Source organism: Falco cherrug, chromosome Z, assembly GCF_023634085.1.
Source record: "Falco cherrug isolate bFalChe1 chromosome Z, bFalChe1.pri, whole genome shotgun sequence".
NCBI classification, from domain to species: domain Eukaryota; kingdom Metazoa; phylum Chordata; class Aves; order Falconiformes; family Falconidae; genus Falco; species Falco cherrug.
The window spans coordinates 84523720-84542367 of record NC_073720.1 but is presented as its reverse complement, the minus strand read 5'-3'; the positions used below and the strand labels follow the sequence as shown (position 1 = coordinate 84542367).

The 18648-nt window shown below is 37.7% G+C and overlaps 1 protein-coding gene across 2 annotated transcripts in view; it reads left to right on the top strand.

Moving 5' to 3' along the window:
• Positions 1-18648, top strand: part of RASGRF2 (Ras protein specific guanine nucleotide releasing factor 2) — a 132001-nt gene that overhangs the window by 50562 nt on the left and 62791 nt on the right. For both annotated transcript variants that reach the window (XM_055699539.1, XM_055699540.1), the window contains exons 3-12: positions 289-436; positions 1046-1135; positions 2816-3069; positions 4527-4606; positions 5082-5275; positions 6846-6955; positions 8896-9014; positions 14001-14161; positions 15121-15187; positions 16033-16169. In XM_055699539.1, the coding sequence (XP_055555514.1) occupies positions 289-436; positions 1046-1135; positions 2816-3069; positions 4527-4606; positions 5082-5275; positions 6846-6955; positions 8896-9014; positions 14001-14161; positions 15121-15187; positions 16033-16169 (1360 nt within the window). The remainder of the gene's footprint in view (positions 1-288; positions 437-1045; positions 1136-2815; positions 3070-4526; positions 4607-5081; positions 5276-6845; positions 6956-8895; positions 9015-14000; positions 14162-15120; positions 15188-16032; positions 16170-18648) is intronic.

Sequence of the window (18648 nt, the reverse complement as noted above, 5' to 3'; positions counted from 1 at the left end):
TCAGTGCCGTTGTCTTGTTCTTGGTAACTCGATACTGGGAAACTGGGTACCCCTAGCATCTGTGTCTAAAAAGGATATTGAACACTGTCAGTTTGGTTGATTTACAACCAAGCTTTATTCATTATATATTAAGCCAAACAAACACGGTTTTGCAGGTTTCTTATCATTGGTGCAGTGTTTACGCTGTCAATATCTCATAAGGGGATATGGAAGAAAATACTTGGCTATTTTTACTAACGTAAATAAGTAAAAACATATTTTTACTAACATAAATGTTTTCCCTCATAGCTATTCAGATATTCTGATTGAAAGGGAGGTGTTAATGCAGAAGTACATTCATCTTGTCCAGATTGTGGAGACTGAAAAGATTGCAGCCAACCAGCTCCGACATCAGCTTGAAGATCAAGACACAGAAATTGAAAGACTTAAATCTGAGGTATGTGCCACAGCCATCAAGAGATCATTGAATTATAACATTTTGCTGTGTGCGTTGCAATAATGTTCAGTATTTCTGCAATATTTGTGAAAATAACAGAACCCAGTTAGTATGTAGTAGACCCCTTGTGAACCCTTGGCTAAATATTTTTCTTACAAATACTGGGGACTGTTAAACTGAAGAGACTTGAAGATGACACACTCCGTTGCAGTATGGTTGCCGCTGGCTGCATTGTTTCCTACTGGTTGTCACACCAGGAGCTTGATCCTTGACACATTGTCTTTGGCTGTGACAGTATTGAGAACGATTTCAAACTGCTGTATTGCACTGAATGTTAAAAATTTTCTTGCAGTCCTGAGCTGATAAAGTCTGAAAGGAACACTTGGTTTTGAGAGGAGAACCAGCTCTCTTCTGTTCCTTCCTCCATCTGCATCAAGAGCCTTGCTGGTTTTCAGAGAACTGTATTCAAGTCCCTGTGACCAAATACATGCTTGTCATTCCGTGCAGCTTTAACAGGCTTGAAGAAGGGAGAGATGTTTTTCTGTTAGGTCTGTAACTAAGAGTTTCATTAACTTAAGAAAGCATTTAATGAATGGTTGTTTTTGTCAGATTATAGCTCTCAATAAAACGAAAGAAAGAATGCGACCTTATCAAGGCAACCAGGAAGATGAGGATCCAGATATTAAAAAAATTAAAAAGGTAAACATGCAGTCTTCTGTGCTCAAGAGGAAATGGGTGGGGGTTGCACTCCTGCATTTTAATCTGTCTAGTTTTTTCCTCATTTATTTATATTAAGTACAGTCAAATAGCAAGATTGCCTTTGCCCGGCCCGTAATTAAACCTTTTAAATTACTTCAGTTTCCTATGGTTCAGTGCCACATTTATCCCATAGTGTATTTGTTACTTAAGTATTCATTTTCACTTGCAACGTATATATTTATTTTCTTAAAGAAGCTGGCACATTGCATTCAATTGCCTGTGTTTGCAAAGACTGAAATTAAGCCATGGGTGATACCCTGTGGGAGTCAAGTGTATAGTGACTTTATACTCCTTTCTTACAAAAATACTTATATATATTTCTAGTAGGAGAATAATATATATTCTGTCAGTGCAGCTGGAATATTGACAATGCAGAGAGTAATCTTGATTTAAGTTGTCAGCTGGTCTGTTTGATGGTGATTGTTTCAGGAGACGATGGCCAGCATTTTTAATAACAGTGACAGAATTGTCCCAACCTGTATGGCATTTACATGTGCAGCTTTTGGTAACATTGCTTAAGGCTGGATTTAACCAGTCTCCAGAGCTGTGCCCGTCACTGGAATTCATGCTTGAAAATGTGGTCCTGTATGTGTCACCCTTATTCTCACAGTGTTCGGTCTCTTAAATTGCACAGTATTCTTTACAGTATGTGGACTTAGTTTCTCACTTTTTCTGGGTCACACAGTCTGAAGGTCAGGGTCAGCACTAAGCTGGTACCCTTGTGTGAATTTTCCTTTTCATGTAGATTAAACTTTGTAATAGAGCTGGAAATGTCTCTTTTAGTAGGAGTGCTCTGATTCTGTACATAATTCACTGCATTCTACATGTTGATTATTTTGACAGATGGGCTCTTTTTTTTAAAGTTGTTTATTCAGATTAAACTGCTACCAGTGAGATTTTGTGTTTCTCTCAAGATGAATGATCTTCACATCAAGATCAGGGCAAAGACATACTGAAATTTTCTGTGACCAGATGCAGACCTTTTCTCTAAACTTTAATGCACTTGTAACTTCAGTGGATATTATGCTTAAGTAGATTTTCCCGTGACATAGAGATACTTTTTAAGAATGCCAAAGGTTTCAGTTTCTAAGCAATATATTGATACTTAGCTTTAAATACACATGCTAAGCGGTATCTATTCAGAACAGAAAGCAAACTGACTTTAACAACTATTTTAGAGTTATGTCAATAATGATATTGAGTCTGTCTTGGAATGTGTTACCTGGAAGCATTGCACAATGCTTTTGGGGGTATAAAATAAATGTGTAAGAGGAGGTAAAAGGAGTTAAAAAAACGGCACAGTGCATAGGACAGTTGTGCTGATAGGAAGAGTATATGCAAAAGCACACCATTTGAGCTTGCAGTAAAAGGTACCTTGATATGTACATGATATCTTTTTGATCTGTTTCCTGGCAACAAATATGACCAAGTGATTGTGGGAATTTCATTAACAATGAGAAATCTAAAAAAAATATAATTCAGGAACGTATATAGATCGATGAGGGCAACAGCCTTTTTTTTGAACACAGGCATTTCATTTAGAGGTTTATTTCTACAATGAAGAGCTTATGATAAGTCACGTTTTTTCTCATTCTTCTTTTCTGCTTGGTCTGTTTTTAGGTCCAGAGCTTTATGCGGGGCTGGTTATGTAGAAGAAAATGGAAAACTATTGTCCAAGATTATATTTGTTCTCCCCATGCAGAAAGTATGAGAAAAAGGAATCAGATAGTTTTTAACATGGTGGAGGCTGAATCTGAATATGTACATCAACTTTATGTTCTTGTGAACTGTTTTCTGCGGCCCTTAAGAATGGCTGCAAGTTCAAAGAAGCCACCTATCAGTCACGATGATGTTAGTAGCATTTTCCTTAACAGGTATGCGGTTTTTTGTTTGCTTTCAGGAATTCCTCTGACCGCTTCTTCCCTGCTTCAGTTTGTAGTAGTGAGGTCTGACACTTGGGTTTTTTGCTGTGGTGTAAACGATGTCACTGAGGTAGACCACGTTTCCAGGGGTAAAAGGCATCGTGCTGTCAGTGATGCTGTTTGAAACCAGCAACACCTCTTTGCCTCTTACATTCTATTTCTTCCTCTGCTAGAGGAAGAAAAGGACGAATCATGCCTCTTGGGGCTGTTCTCATAATTTTCTGTCACCTTCCCTGTTATTTTTTTTCTCTTAAGAGAGGAAAATTTGACTTAGTGGCCTCATATGGTCCGGGTAAGACCCTGAGGATGAATAAATCAGATATTCTATTTTCTGTTGTCCTGCCTAAGGACCTCCTTCCCTCTCACTTGTCTTTTCATATCCTACAAAAAAGAATTGTTCTTTTCATTAAGCATACAAATACTATTGTGATGAGTAAGTACAAATAAACCAGCAGGCATCTAACATTTGATACAGGGCTGGGGTTGCATCCAAGTCTACCCCAAACTTCTAAGACATAAACCACGTTCCTTTAGTTACGAGACTAGTTTCCCTTTCATAGCTCATTCACAATCACTGTACTCTTTATGGTTTTTCTTACAGCTGGCATGTCCCCTGCTGCTGTTGACCTCATAAACTAAAATACAATATTAAGGTTTGTGTTGTAGGAAAGTTGTTAAGCTTCAGATTTTAAACAGCAGCAAGCAAGAATGTAGATGACTACCACTGACTTCAGGTTTCTGCATCTTACTGGTCCTCTTAAACTATTGAATGCATTGTCAATGATATTCTTGGAAAACCTATTAATTAAACTGTGTGGAAAATGTTATTTAATAGGTGCTTTTATTTAAAAGAACTAAAAAGAATATGCTTTCTACACCAAATACTGCATATTTTTTAGACTATTGCGCTAAAAATTGTGAACAATGCAGTAAAAGGGGGCCTGCAAGAAGGCTGGAGAGGGACTTTTTACAAGGGCATGTAGGGATAGGGCAAAGGGCAACAGTTTTAAACTGAAAGCTGGTAAACTTCAATAGGATTTAAGGAAGAAATTTTTTAACACAAGGGTGGTGAGTTGGCCCAGGCTGCCCGGAGCAGCTGTGGGTGCCCCATCCCTGGCAGGGCTCAAGGCCAGGCTGGACGGGGCTGGGGGCAGCCTGGGCTGGGGGGGGGGGGGGCCTGCCCGGGGCACGGGGTGGGACTGGGTGGTCTTTAAGGTCCCCTCCAACCCAAACTGTTCTGTGATTCTATGAATAAGAAGCACTTACTTCCATAATAATAACTGTCTTCTGTTTTACCCTAGCAGAGTGCAAACCATACTACTAACCAGGAAGAGATGTTTCTCTGTGAATCATTAATCAGAAAATAAAACCTGAATTGTCTTTTTGTCTGTTTAATACTTGTTTTTCAGTGAAACAATCATGTTTCTTCATGAGATATTTCACCAAGGCTTAAAAGCAAGAATAGCTAATTGGCCTACCTTAATCCTAGGTAAGTTACTTTATTTTCTCTAGGAGGATAATGTTCATATTTATTTGAAATTACAGTAAGGTTGTGTTCTTTGGGGTTTTTTTTTGAAAGACAGGACTTTTTTAAAAAAGTCCTTTTTGAATGGAACACATTTCCACAACTAATACTGCAAGATCTGGTGTAGTGGGAGTCCCACATGGGCAGTAACGACCACCTTCCAGTCCGTATGTGAGAATGCCTCTGCCCTAGGCATTGATTAGACATGGGCCCCTGAATTTTCGGTGATATTTTCTGATTATTAGCTAATCAGAAAAAACATGTGTTGGCAGGTGACAGAGCCGAGTTTAATGTTTCTAAAATCTCAGTATATTGGAAACAGCAGTAACAGAAGTGATCATAGTAATTCACTTCCATAGAACATAGTATTTTCTTTAAAAATATGTTTCAAGTGATGGGTAGCTGGGAAAAAAAAAAAGCATTTCTTGACTTTTTCTAGCTGACTTATTTGACATTCTGCTGCCAATGCTGAACATATATCAAGAATTTGTTCGGAATCATCAATATAGTCTACAAGTACTGGCAAACTGTAAGCAAAACAGAGATTTTGACAAACTCTTGAAGCAATATGAAGCCAACCCAGCATGTGAGGGGCGAATGCTGGAAACTTTCCTTACTTACCCCATGTTTCAGGTAGTCTCTGTATATTTTTTGTGACTATTTGTTTTTAATGTTTGATTGCTTAATTTTGTGTTATTGACATTGCGATTGATTGAATATTCTTCTTGCTAGAATAAAAATACTCTCATGTAAAATAGTTTTGTTTTCATTTGTTTCATTATTATACTGAAACTCTGCCTGTAGAGGTCTTTTCTCCAACAATACTGATTCATCTCTCTTCAGAATCTTATATATGTTGAAGGGGAATGTGGGATGAGGACTAATGCCAAAAGAAAAAAAACTGAGAAACAATTATTGGACTTCTGCCTGCTGCAGGATTACGAAGTGGTCCAGAGAGGGATAATATGCCTGGTATAGCAAGTTCGAGCAGCCACAAGTATTTTACTAGGAACACGTTTTGAAACTTTCCTCCCACTTTGCTCTCCAGTGACTTGGTCTTTAGAAAACAAAAAATACATTGCTAAGGTTTTGAAAACTTTATTTATCCTTCAGATATTTTTACTTGATCTGCCTAGATTAATTATTTGCAGCTGTTTTAAGAGGTCTGTGAAACACTGGTCTGATGGTTTTGTGTCTTTTACATTTAACGTACATTTTATGTGTTTTTTTACATTTTACTCATCAAGAGAATAGTGAATCCCCTCCATTTGTTCAGTTACTAGCAAACTGTGTTTAACAAAACAGGGGGGGGGGGGGGCGGGGGGGGCGGGGATCGGTGACACTTTTATTACTGCTAGTTATTCATATTAGCCTAAAGGGCCATTAAGCCCTGTAATAATATATTTTTTTAGCTTTGAGCTTGTGTATTGTGAAGTTTTGGGATTTTTTGGCTGAGTTGAAACAAGGTCATGGGATCTTAGAAGGGAGAGAGAGGGTCTTAGTCATATGAGATGGAGGGTATCCTTGCTGATGACTCTTCATTTCAGCTTAGTAAGAATTCCTGTCTCCTCCTAAATAACTTTGATTCTGTAAAGACAAGGTATCGTGCAGTATCACTTGGTTCTGGTTACAAGACCTGAAACTGCTTTAAGTAATAATAAATGGATCAGGGTCCTTGTGCTGCCCTGTGGCCTTTAATAGTCAAATGCTGCATGTTCTTCAATGTCTATTAGTGCAATGTGAATTTTATCTAAATGCAAACAGGTCAGCTGACATTTTCAAACCCACAAGAAATTTAGATGCACATATCCTATTAACATTTAGGGTAGGTATGTGTGGATCTCCCAGTGAGTTGTGAAAATTTTCTGTATTGGCACTTGGATAGCGGCATGAAACAATGAAATTTAATGGCATATTTGTGGCTACCTCTGATCTGATCTTTTTCTTAAAATGTAATAAATGGATTTTGTGTTTCCTCAGACTGAAAACATCCATATGCATATACAGTCTCTGTCACTGGAAAGTTCAGTATTTTTGGCGGTTGTTATATTTAGAATGTATGTATAATCATTTAGCTCTGGATATTAATTTATAAAAAGCCTATGTTTGCAAAACTTTTTTGACCAAGGTAATATTTAAGAAAAAGCTGTGTTGGAATTATTCCTTTAAGGGTTTACTGATTTTATATCTAATTTGTTTTAAGATTCCTAGATATATTATAACACTTCATGAACTTCTGGCTCACACACCACATGAACATGTTGAGCGAAAAAGCCTTGAATTTGCTAAATCTAAACTAGAAGAACTTTCAAGGTAGGATTTTTCTGCCTTATGTTTGATAATAAAAGTTTTGAAATGAAAATATATTTTCTTTATTTTGGTTTCGTTTTGTTCTTTTATATTATTTTAAAGAGAAGGATCAAAACCAAAACAAAGACAGTGAAACAAACCAAAAATACTTCAATCTAATATTTTGGCTCTCTCTCTTTTTTTTTTTTTTCCTCCTTCCCTAACATACATCTAGAAGTGTCTCCTTGTGTTTTGGGTAGGGGAGAATAGGAGTTGCTATAGGAACCACCTACTCTTGAGTTATGAGCAAACCAATTTTCTTTACATAGAGAAATATGTATTTTTTTTCACAGTTTAAAGAAAAAGGGCTTTTCTGATACTCTGTAACAATGGGAATCAGTCAGGGTCCTGAAAAGTACTAAGTTCTCAGTCTGTATTATACTTCATGTGTGTTAATGAAATAACTGATTTTGATATATGCTTCAAATAATGTCAGATAAACAGGACTAAAGATACATTCTGAGAACTGGTCAGCAGTCCCTGTAGAAACCTGCAAAGTGAAGCTCTTCCTTGTCTCAGATGTTCCCCTCTGTCAGCCCAGTAAGAAATTTGGTTGTTCTCCCTGGGAAACACAGTTTTCTTCTGTGAACAAAGAAATGCTGCATAAGCTCCAGGATATAAATCTTGAGTTTCTGGATTGTTCACCAAAGATGTACCTGGAGAATATTCAGCTGTAAAAGAGGAATCACTTTATAGCTTTTGTTAATTGCATGCTTTTGACTGCTCACTTTTCTTTTTCTGTTAAGACGAAGTTGCTACCTTGTGGAAACTACCCTTTAATTTGGAGTTTGTTATTCTTCCCTTTTTGTCCTGCTGTGTCTTGGGACAGAGGCAGCCTTCTGAGTCAGGTCATGTCCCACCTCTCCAAGCTCTAACTTCTTACAGAGTTGGGCAGGCAGTATCTTTTACAGAAATGTCTTGTGTTCGGCTCCTGCAGTGTTCATCAAGTTCTGCTTGGTTCTGAGGCCATCTGAAGCAGAAAGAAGTAACATCTCCTTTCCACTCAAGCAAAGGAGAGAATTTCTCTGGGCAGGGTTATGTGCCTGAGCAGATCAATTAGCTTTGACTTGGCTTTACCTCATGAGTCAGAGTTCATTGCTGATCCAACTAATTCATCACTGAATGTTCAGAACTGGAGTCTGAGACTGATGGATCCTCCTGTGCTTATAAGGCAGGCAGTGTAGACCATAAGTATAAAACTCTGGACTCATTTCCATCTCTTTAAGATAGTTCTGAGGGAAGAGCTTTCAGGGACTGCACTCTGGTCCCAGTTTGGGAAAGTATTATACATTGTGACACCATATAAATTTCTGGATTGGTTTCAGCCTTGAAAAAAGTCTGTATTTCTCTGTTTAAGGGGTGGATGCCTATGAAAAAAAGCAGAAGAAAGTAGGTGGTGAGCCGTCAAGGCTGTGGTTGTTATAGGAAGCAAGGGGGAAGTGAACGGTACATTGAGATGTAAACGGAAGCAGAGCAGGATGGGAGCCCAAGGCCATGGGCAGGGACTCTACAATGTATTGTAACTAATACAGAATTCCGGGGAACACTTCCAGGTTTTGGAAGCCTAGTCCACGAAGGATCAAGAAATAATATTCTATCAGCTGTGAAGGGTTTTTAGCTTGGTGGCGTCTGTCAGATATCTTTAGGAATAGCCTAAGAACAAGTCTGGTGAAATTGGTTCCAGCACTGGAAAAATGAAATTATTTGAAAGGGATGGAAAAAAGGCAATAAACTTCCTCTAGAGTGATAATGTGCTTCATGGGTATATCTGTTTTGTAGCAGGTGGCAAAGGACATCAGCTACCTTCTGTGTCTACACTGTGTAAGTGCAAGTGAAAACAGACGCAACAGGTGCAAGATGCATTTCAGGGGAATTTAAAGTGCATTTTGTATTGTGTCTAACAGGGTGATGCATGATGAAGTGAGTGACACAGAAAACATCCGGAAGAATCTAGCCATAGAGAGAACGATAGTAGAAGGCTGTGATATATTACTAGATACCAGTCAAACTTTTATACGCCAAGGTAAGATATTCATCTTTAAAGCTATCTTCTGTTGTAATCATGAAAAAATTGCGTTAAAACCAGCAGGGTTCATGTTGCCATCACTGGGCAGGTCACTGCACTGGGGGGCACAGCTAACATCCTAAGACTGCTCATGGTCCATGGAGGGTAAGTCACAAAATGTCCTGATGACAAGTAATTTGGGGCTGTAGTTGAAACCTCACTTCTGTGCTGTTTTCTTCAGGAACCGTGAAAAACAGCAGCACATGAATGGTAAAGCACCCATGGGACAGTAATGTACATTCTGCTTGAGCTGTGATCTTCAAAGGGATGGAAATTACCTACAGCTCCACAGGGACCAGGACTGCCTGGTCAGTTAACGTGGCAGTCCCAGCTGATACCAACATTTGGGCAAAAGTGCAGGAGAAGCCTGAAGCTTTGTCAGTGTAAAGTGATTGCTAGGAGAGAAAAGATCTGTCAGTTGTCCCCATTTTTCTGGGTACTTTGGAAACATCTCAAATTGATAGTGCAAGCACAGATATAATACCTGAACATACTCACTTTGCCTCTTGAGAGATGCATTTTTGAGCTTTAGTGGAAGTTCAGAATAGCTATAAAAAACATTTCTGCAAGAAGAGATCATGAAGAAAAGGCATTCTGTTCTGCCGGGAATGTAGGACTACTTGTAATATATAGTGGTTACCAAATGAAGAGGGGAAGAGCCATACTGTGTCCTTTTCTGTCTATTCTTGATGGTTTTGGAAACTCTTTCTATTGAAACAGTTGTACCAGAGGTGGAATTTGTTGTTAACTTCCACAAAATTGTGTTACAATAACTTCTCCATTTCAAATAAGTGTCACTTTTTAACAGGAACTGGTTGCGGTTCTTGTTTGGTAGGGTTTAGGTTAATGTTAAACCAGCAAATGTGAACATTTCATAATTGAAGCTTATTTTTCTCCTATCTAGATAATAAGTTAATTCTGGATCATTTAAAACATGTTAGTGGGTTCGTATACAACTAGTACAGGTCTATAGCATAGGGTAAAAGCTTCTTTATGTCCGAAAAGTGTTAAATGTATTTAGGAAAGGTTAAGAATATAAGTCAGGTGCATCCCTTCATGAGACCTTTTCTAGATAGCCTCAGCAGAATATTTTGCCTTTAATAGAGCCATATACAGAGCTGGTAATTAATAGACTTTGTATACATTTTGAAATCTGTTCTGCGGTGTTTCTGTAGTCATGTGGCCAAGCTATGAAACTTTCTGTAATAAATTCCATGATTGATTGTACAAGTCACTGTTAAATTACTTGATTCTTCAATAAATATCTGCATTTCTTATAACTGAGGTGTTTAAAGCGAATATGGCTTTAGAGAAAAATACAGATGGACTTGTTCCATGCATTTTAATTAAATTTGAGAATTTTTTCCAAGATGATTACAATATTTGGTGTTTATATATTTGTTGTTTTTTTTCCTCTTAAGATTGACTGGTATTATTTGTGCCCAGTGTTTCATCAGTAAAAACTTACTAATTTTCTGTAGGAATTGGTCCGAAAAAGTTTATTGTTGGAGTGTTAGACCCAGGTCGAACCCATAGTTTAAGTAAATTCAATTCAGATTTATTTCTGGGCGTACATTCAAAGGACAGTGGACAAGACTGTATGTCACAGAAGGCTGGATCACAGCCTTTTGGAACATCCACTGCATGTGATTTTGTGTAAGTGCAGAAACCTGAATAGAGCTGAAGTAATGCAGAGCCCATTTTCCGTTCACCTCTTGACAGCAGGGTCACTTTTACAATGATGTCCATCTCTAATTTCAATTAGGCTCCTATTCCGTGTGTCGATCAGTATAGATGGATACAGGAAACCTCAGCTTAAGAAATGAGAGAGGTGCCTTTACCTTTGTTCAGGCTTTTCCCGTGAGGTTAATTACAAGTTGGCCATATGTTACATGCTTCGCTTCTCTAAGAAGAGATTGATTCTGTTGAGTTTTGCAAATTGAGACCATAGGAACTATCTCTGGCAGTGCTTTGCAATGTAAATTGTGGATTCCCCTTCAGGTTTCTTGGGGTCTGCTTTTCTCTGTCTCTTAGATGCAGACTTTATTGTCAGGCATACTATAAGTCATGGCAGACAATTAAGGAACGTTTTCTTTAAGAGTCTAAAGGAAACACAGGGAATCTCAGTTTTCAATCCAACAGTGGCTGATAACCAAGACAGCTGGGCATCTCAAGGCCCTTTAAATGCTTCCAAAAACTCTGTCTGATGTTCCTGCCATCAGCTGCTATGAATTTACCTCTGTGGATAGATACGTAACAATTACAAAATCATAGACTAGTAGAAGTTGGAAGAGATTTATGGAAATTATCTAGTCCAATCAGACCTGCACAAAGCAACATCAGATAGAGCAGATTGCTCTCTACCACGTCCGGTGAGGATTTGGTTGCTTCCAAGGATGGAGGCTTCACAGCCTCTCAGAATGAGCAACCTGTTCCAGTTTGACCATCCTTATGGTAAAATAGAAAGACCTCCAGAACAGAGAAAACCAAACTGAATTTTTAAATCAATCAATAATAATTATTTATCAAGCAATAATAATAATTAATAACCGGAGGCTAAAAAATATTTTTTTTTAATAGAATCTTTTGTATTTTTTGAATTGAGCAAAGGCTAATAGAGTGACTGTTCTGGCAGTTTGAAGTACTGAAAGTGCTTAGGTCTGTAGCTGGATAAAAATTCCTGAGATGGCGCTGACTGTCCAAACTATACTAACAAATGTTCTAGCATTAGCCTCACTTCCTTCTTGCAACTGTACACTGGCCAATTGTGACCATTTTTTTTCCTTAAGAGGAAAACTGTAGTAAAATGCATGGTGGCCAAATGCCATTAATCGCAAAAGCTTGATGAGAATGCATGAGGTCCTTGTTTGATGAGCCATACAGCACATATAGGAGATGTGTTTCTCCTGTAAATACTGAGTTTCAAAGAGAGATAATGCAGTCCCTCTTTTCTGCATTTAAAAAAGCCCTAGTTTATTTTGATTTACCTTATTAAATGATAACATTCCAGCTCCATAGAAGAACACCATTTAACATTCTGTCTATTTTAGCAGCATAGAATATGGTATTCCTGAAAGCATTCTAATGAAAATTAAAAACAAAAACAAAAACAAAAGGCTATCTGTAAAGCTAAATTTGTAAGCATTATCATATTTATAGATACTATTATTCTAAGAAACAAAACATACAGGTTGGATATTGTTACCCTAAATGGTGGAGGAAATTTCAGGATTAAAAAGACACTGAGAATTTTCTGATGAGAAGTTTCTTGGGAGTTGCTTTGTGCACGCTCCTTGGTCCTGCAGTGTGACCTAGGGACAGTCGGTGTAACATGGAAAAGTCACTATTCCAACACATGGGAATGATCTCCTTCCCGTTTTTCACAGCTGAAGCATGTAGGCTGTTTTGTCCAGGGGAAGTGTACAGCAACCAAGAAGTATTTGTGGATGTTGGTCAGAATTTAAGTGAATCTAAAAATGTTGCAGACCTTTGGAAATTAGTTCTAGAGTATAAATTTACTGCACTGTTTTGTTGCAGTGACACAAATCACGTTGTACACACTTAGTTTAAATGTGAAACAGCTGTCAGAGAACACTGTTCTGTTGCAGGTTTACTGGTATGTATATTGCTATACCAGACAGTAAAAGTTGTAAATATATTAATAAATTAAGGCTAATTAAATACATAGAAGAAGCTTAGTGCAGAAAAAAGTAGAAAAACAGTAGCTTTCTCAGTTACCTTAATTTCTCTGTTTGTTCGCTTAAGATTTTGTATGCAAACTTGGAACAAGATAATTTTTTTGACAATGTAGAGTAAGTATTATTAATTTAATATTTCATGGATAATTTTCTTGCATTGTGTCAAGAAGCTGCCACTAGTCTGAGCTTTGATATAGCTCTGCTAGTCCAGTATCTTGGTGCTTCTGGAAGAGGCAGGGCAACATCCATCCCCTCATGCTTGTTTTGCTGCTGTTGCTTTCTTTGCATCACCACTGGTGCTTTTTCAGCCTTGCAGTGAGGCGTACCAGGGAGCTAAGTCAGCTGCTGCTTTGCAGCATTAGTTTCCCGCTGGTTTGGATCTATTAGCTAGCTAATGTTGGAGTAAGGCAAGAGCCAGTGTAAGGGTGATAGTAAGGATAGATGTGTGGGAATGAGATTAGGAGGTCTCTTGGCTGCCCTGTCTGGTACCAGTGAGTTGTATCATAAAATCCTTCTCTTTGATACATAGAGGAATTGCACTTCACCACCAAATTTAACTCCAGATCCAAATTCAGAAGTGATACACATGGTGATATCAATCTGGAAAAGTTGGTCAGAGGCTGGTTTTGGAAGAAGCAAAGCTGTCCCCAGTCTGGAGTTCTGCAGAGCACAAATTCAGGCTTATGTAAGCAGGTTCAATTTAGTTCAGAAGTGTTTTACTGGTAACACATCTTAGATGAGCTGTGGAGCACTGAAAATTATGCAGTACAAGATAAGAAGAAGAAGTATGCTTCATTTCCATCTCTCTTGCACATAGGCACACACATATACACAAACTCTTTTCCTTCAAAACCTGTTTTTTTCATGCTCTTGCCTTTTTGGCTTCTAAGTATATTTGGCAAGTCTAGCCGCTGTCAAAAGTGCAGTGTGCTGTTCAAGTTCATCTTCTGATCAGTGTACTATTAGTGTGTTTAAACTGCATAAGAATTTGCCCAAGATCTAATCCTGCTGTGTACGTAAGCATTAGTCTAGACTGTACTTGTTTGAGTCTATCATAAAAAAACAAAGTGAACTTGTGCAACAAAAAGATGTTTGAGTTGTGCTTAAAACAGATGCTGATGTATACTGATACTTACTAGAGTGAAAAGTTGCATTAATTAATAAGATAATATTCGATGCATTAACGCTTTAAACACTGCCTACTAAATATTACTGTAGTACAGTAAATTTGCATCTTTATTATCAGGTTCCCTTATTCAAGTCCCTTCAGTTGAGAGGGGAAAACTTAGCAAAGTTCGTCTGGGATCATTATCTTTGAAGAAGGAAGGAGAAAGGCAGTGCTTCTTATTTACAAAACATTTTTTAATTTGTACGAGAAGTTCAGGAGGAAAACTGCATCTTCTCAAGGTACAGACTTTACATTGTAACTCAATTTACAAAATGAGAACAGCTTCAGTGATACTATTTTATGGCTTTAACCTGAGATGTGCATGTGTTGCTATAAACAGAAGTGAGGTGATGCACAGTAGTTAACTGCTTTGTCTTCTCATTGCATGTAATAGAATTCAGCCAAAGTTCTTACTAACTACAATTTTTTTCCTAGAACCATGTAATTCTAATAGGCTGGGGGTCAGAAAGAGCACATCTGCGTGTATGTTTGTATAAGCTAGCACTGAATGTAAGTCAGTTTTCAATGCATAAATCAGCCAGTACCACCCTGTGGAATTATCAAAGAATTTTTTCTAGAGCTTTAATAAAATTTATTTTTAAAATCAATTCTCTTTTCCTGAACAGCACATTCTCTTAAACTGAAAGCTGTTCTAAGAACACTCTTTGTTATATTTGCTGAGAATTAGGCTTTTGTAATGTTGGCTTATGAGTTGACAGGATGGATTATGTTGAATAGAACTTTAACTTGGCAAAGACATTTCTGACTGGTTATGTGCTTTCTCACTTTGCACCCCTTAAACAGTTCAAGTATTTTGCAAAGTAAATAGAGTATAACTGAACCTTTAAAAAAAAATCTTGTATGTATTTGATTTAAATTCAGGAGAGGATGAAATTCTAGTTACCTTTTTTGAAACTTGTGAACAAGCCTGTATGTGGGATAAATTATAGTGTGGTAAAACTGAAAGAAATTTTTTACATTTGAGTATATTATTGATGTTGGATTAAGCAAAACTTTATATTTCATCTATCTGAGTTTAGTTCTTAGGCAAAATATGCATCATAGAATTGATGAATCTTCCTCAGAGCTCTGAGTAAGGTGAAATCTTAGACTAAGGTATATCAAATTTTAAAGATAACTGTATTGACAAATGTGAACAAATGTCAAAATTTGTGAAAAATGTACTTTGTTTTCATAGACAGGTGGCGTTCTGTCTTTAATAGAGTGCACACTGATCGAGGAGACAGACACGAGTGATGATGATTGTAAGTTAAATTCAGCTGTTTGCAGTAATTGCAGTTTCTAGTTTCTTAAAATTGGTACCCTTTGTTTACTTTTCATAAGAGCGAATTGGTATGTTCTCCACTTTCATGAAACCAGAGGAACACAGTGTTAAACTGATAAAGTAGAATGGGTGTTTTAATAATGGGCATGGTGGCTTGGCTAAGGGTTTGTTGTTACGTTCTTGCTCTTGACAGCCCACATAGGATTTTCAAGTACACTGGCCGAAGGAATGTGACGAATTATTTGCTGACTTTTGTATACAACTTTACCCAGAGGATCTCAGAAAGAAAAAAATATGCCTTAAAAGAAGAAGCAGATAATTGCATTTCTTAAATACACAGGGGTTGAGAGAGTTGGCGGAATTAGTGGAAAGTTTTTCTTTTGGACTCCTTACAAATCTCGATGGCAAGCTTGTTCAAATGAAATAACAAAACACAGTCCCAAGCTGATTTTATTATTACTCATTTTGGCTTCCTTCCTGCAGTTCTAGGCAAGTTTTACAATGGAATTGTGGAAGTAGTTTCATTCATTTCAGTGATACTTCTAGTATGCTGAGAGTGTATCAGTGAGAGTGTTAGAATGACTTCAGCCGTATTCGGTATCTTTAAAACCAATGTGTAGCAACTCCCAATATTGCATGTTTGCAACTGTTTTTCTGTCTGGTGTATATGAAAAACAAAAGGAGCTTTGGATCCCCAATTGGATTAGCTTTTTGTCAGAGAGATATTTTAAAGTAACTACCGTTTTAAATCAAACCACTAATTTCTTTGTCTTATAGTTTGAAGTCTCACATTTTGACTTTTTCTCCCCTGCTCTGGCTATAAAGCAAAAGGTTCTGGACAAGTGTTTGGACACCTTGATTTCAAGCTTGTAGTTGAACCTACGGACGCTCCTCCTTTTACTGTTGTCCTTTTAGCCCCATCACGACAGGAGAAGGCTGCATGGACAAGTGATATAAGTCAGGTAGCTTAATGCATTCTTTACCTTGTATGGAGATCTTAGTTTATTTTGTACTTCTGAAAACTAATTCGAGAGGATTGTTGCTTTCTTGAGGGCTGAGGTGCTGTAATACATATGAAAACCCCTTAGTGTTACCTGCTTTCCTCAAAATTCTGACTTTACATTTGAGTCATCGGTGAAATGTGTTTCTCAGTGAGAGAGATGGATATGTAATACAAAATTGTCAGTTCACAAACGTAATACTAATGGTAGTAATTTTTATATCTAAGGAGAGCCCGTCCAGATATGTATTTTGATTTGAGAAGGATAGTACTTGCTTGTTCATAACTTAATGAGAGCCCTGAATGTGAAAATGATAATCTACCACTTCAATAATCATAACCCATGCAGTGAGAAAATAAGATCACCAAAAAGAGTACTAACAAACTATTACATATAATTACTAAGCATTCTGACAGTGTGCAGGAACTGTCTTTATTGTGAATGAATAAAAATGGGGGTTTAAAATACTTTAATGTCAGGGATAAAAAAAAAAGAAAATTGGTGCTTTTGGCTGAAGTCTTAATAGACAAACTTTTATTGGAATCTCTGGGGAACAAAATTAAATGCATTATGAAAAATCTGAACTTTCAACTAATCAGATCTAAATTAAAGCTCTTGCGTTTTGTTTATGTGTGCAACTAGCAAGTACATAGGTATCTCATAGTTCTGAATTTGAGTGCTATCCTCTATTAATGTCAAGAGAAATAGTTGATTAGACAAATATCACTGTGGAATTTTGATAGATTTCTAAAGATGCTGCCATTGCTGGCAACATCTCCAGATGAATTATCTTACAATGAGTAGAAATTGTTTACAAATAAGTATTCTGAGTTACTTTCTTCTGGACTAACTTTTTCAAAGGACAAAAATACAAAGATAAAAATCTCAGAATATGATGCAGCTTAGCGCGTACAGACAGATCTGGTTGGAGAAGTTTTTACAAAATGGATTTTCAGTAAATTATGTTCCATTGCTACGCAGAAGCATTGGAATTATTTTCCTGGGGAAGAAAGACTGTTTTAAGAGCTGCCCAGGAACATGGGACACCCAGGGATAAGTCCATTCTTAGCCTAAACAGTAATAAATTTAAATGAGGTCATCTGCAGCCCATGTAGACTAGAGATCACAGTTCGGGTCTGCCATCAAAGGTCAGCTCTTCTCCAAACCACTGCAGCTCCAAACAATGCTACTGTGGTGTTCAGGGAAGAGCTGGAAAGCTCCACAGCTGACTTGAAAGCTGCGTGTCTACAAAACTTGGAAGTGTCTTAGCAAGGTGGATGGTAAGCACGACTAGCTGCATACAGCTGAGAGAGCAAAGGGTTGGCCAGACTGCCAGGGAAACGGAAGGGTTTCTCCCTTGATTCCTCTTTGAGGAAGGGGAGATTGCCCAGCTTTTGAAGACAGGGGTATTCTGAAGAGATACAGGGCTGACAATTAACAGGAGCTTATAAGTAAAAGCCTGAGAAAATGGAGAACTGTTAGCATTGTGAGGCTGGAAAAGCTTCTTCAGCCTTAGAAAGGCAGGGAAGCAAGAGAAGCTGAGGGGCTAAGCAGCAGCATAAAGAAAAAAAGGAGTAAGAAGGGGCACAAGATGTGCAGACTGAAGAGACATTTGGGGCACAAATGGGTACCACTGTTTACAAATAGCAATCAAGTTGGTTGACTTAGTGTTTATATTGCTTCTGGAGAGCAAGGAAGAGGAAAGTTAATGCCTGACACCAGTCTTCTGCTGGAGAAAGAAAACCTGGGGTGAATATTTGGATAATCCATGAGAACAATTGAGCCCACTGGTCTCTTGAAAACCAAATTGTGTTTCTGACTGAACCCTTTGCCAGCAGAAACGTTGCCATAAAAAATTACTGAATTGCCTGCCCAGAAGGATTTTTTGGTTTTAACCCTGTCTATAACCCTCAAGGAGAACATAGGAACTATGCTAGCAAAAAGGGCATACAAAACGTATTTTTAAGTAAATGGTATTTTCCTGTGCTTACAAGTTAAAAAACGTATACATGTAATTGCTGTTCAGTCACAGCACTTGTCTTGGTGTCCAGAATTCTGCATCTTATTAAATTATATATGCATCAGACATAAAAATCATATTTATGTATCTTTTCCTAGTAAGGCTTCTTGAATTTATGTTTCTTTTCATGCAAACCATACAATTCTCATGAAAAATGCATGGGTTTTGTTGATGCTGAAGAAGCCTTCCCTATTCCAGGTTGAGCTTGTTGTCCATCGACCCTAGATCCCCATTACACTCATTCTTTAGCTAAAATAATAGTGTCTGTCAGGGAAGTGATAAATGCCAGGCGTATGCAGGCTGGGGATAACGGTGCTGAATTACCTTGGGCAGTTTCATGACTGGTGCCAAGGGCTTCTTTACAACATTTAAAGTTCACATGGGAGAAATGATGTTTTTATTAGATGTGTTTTTCTCATT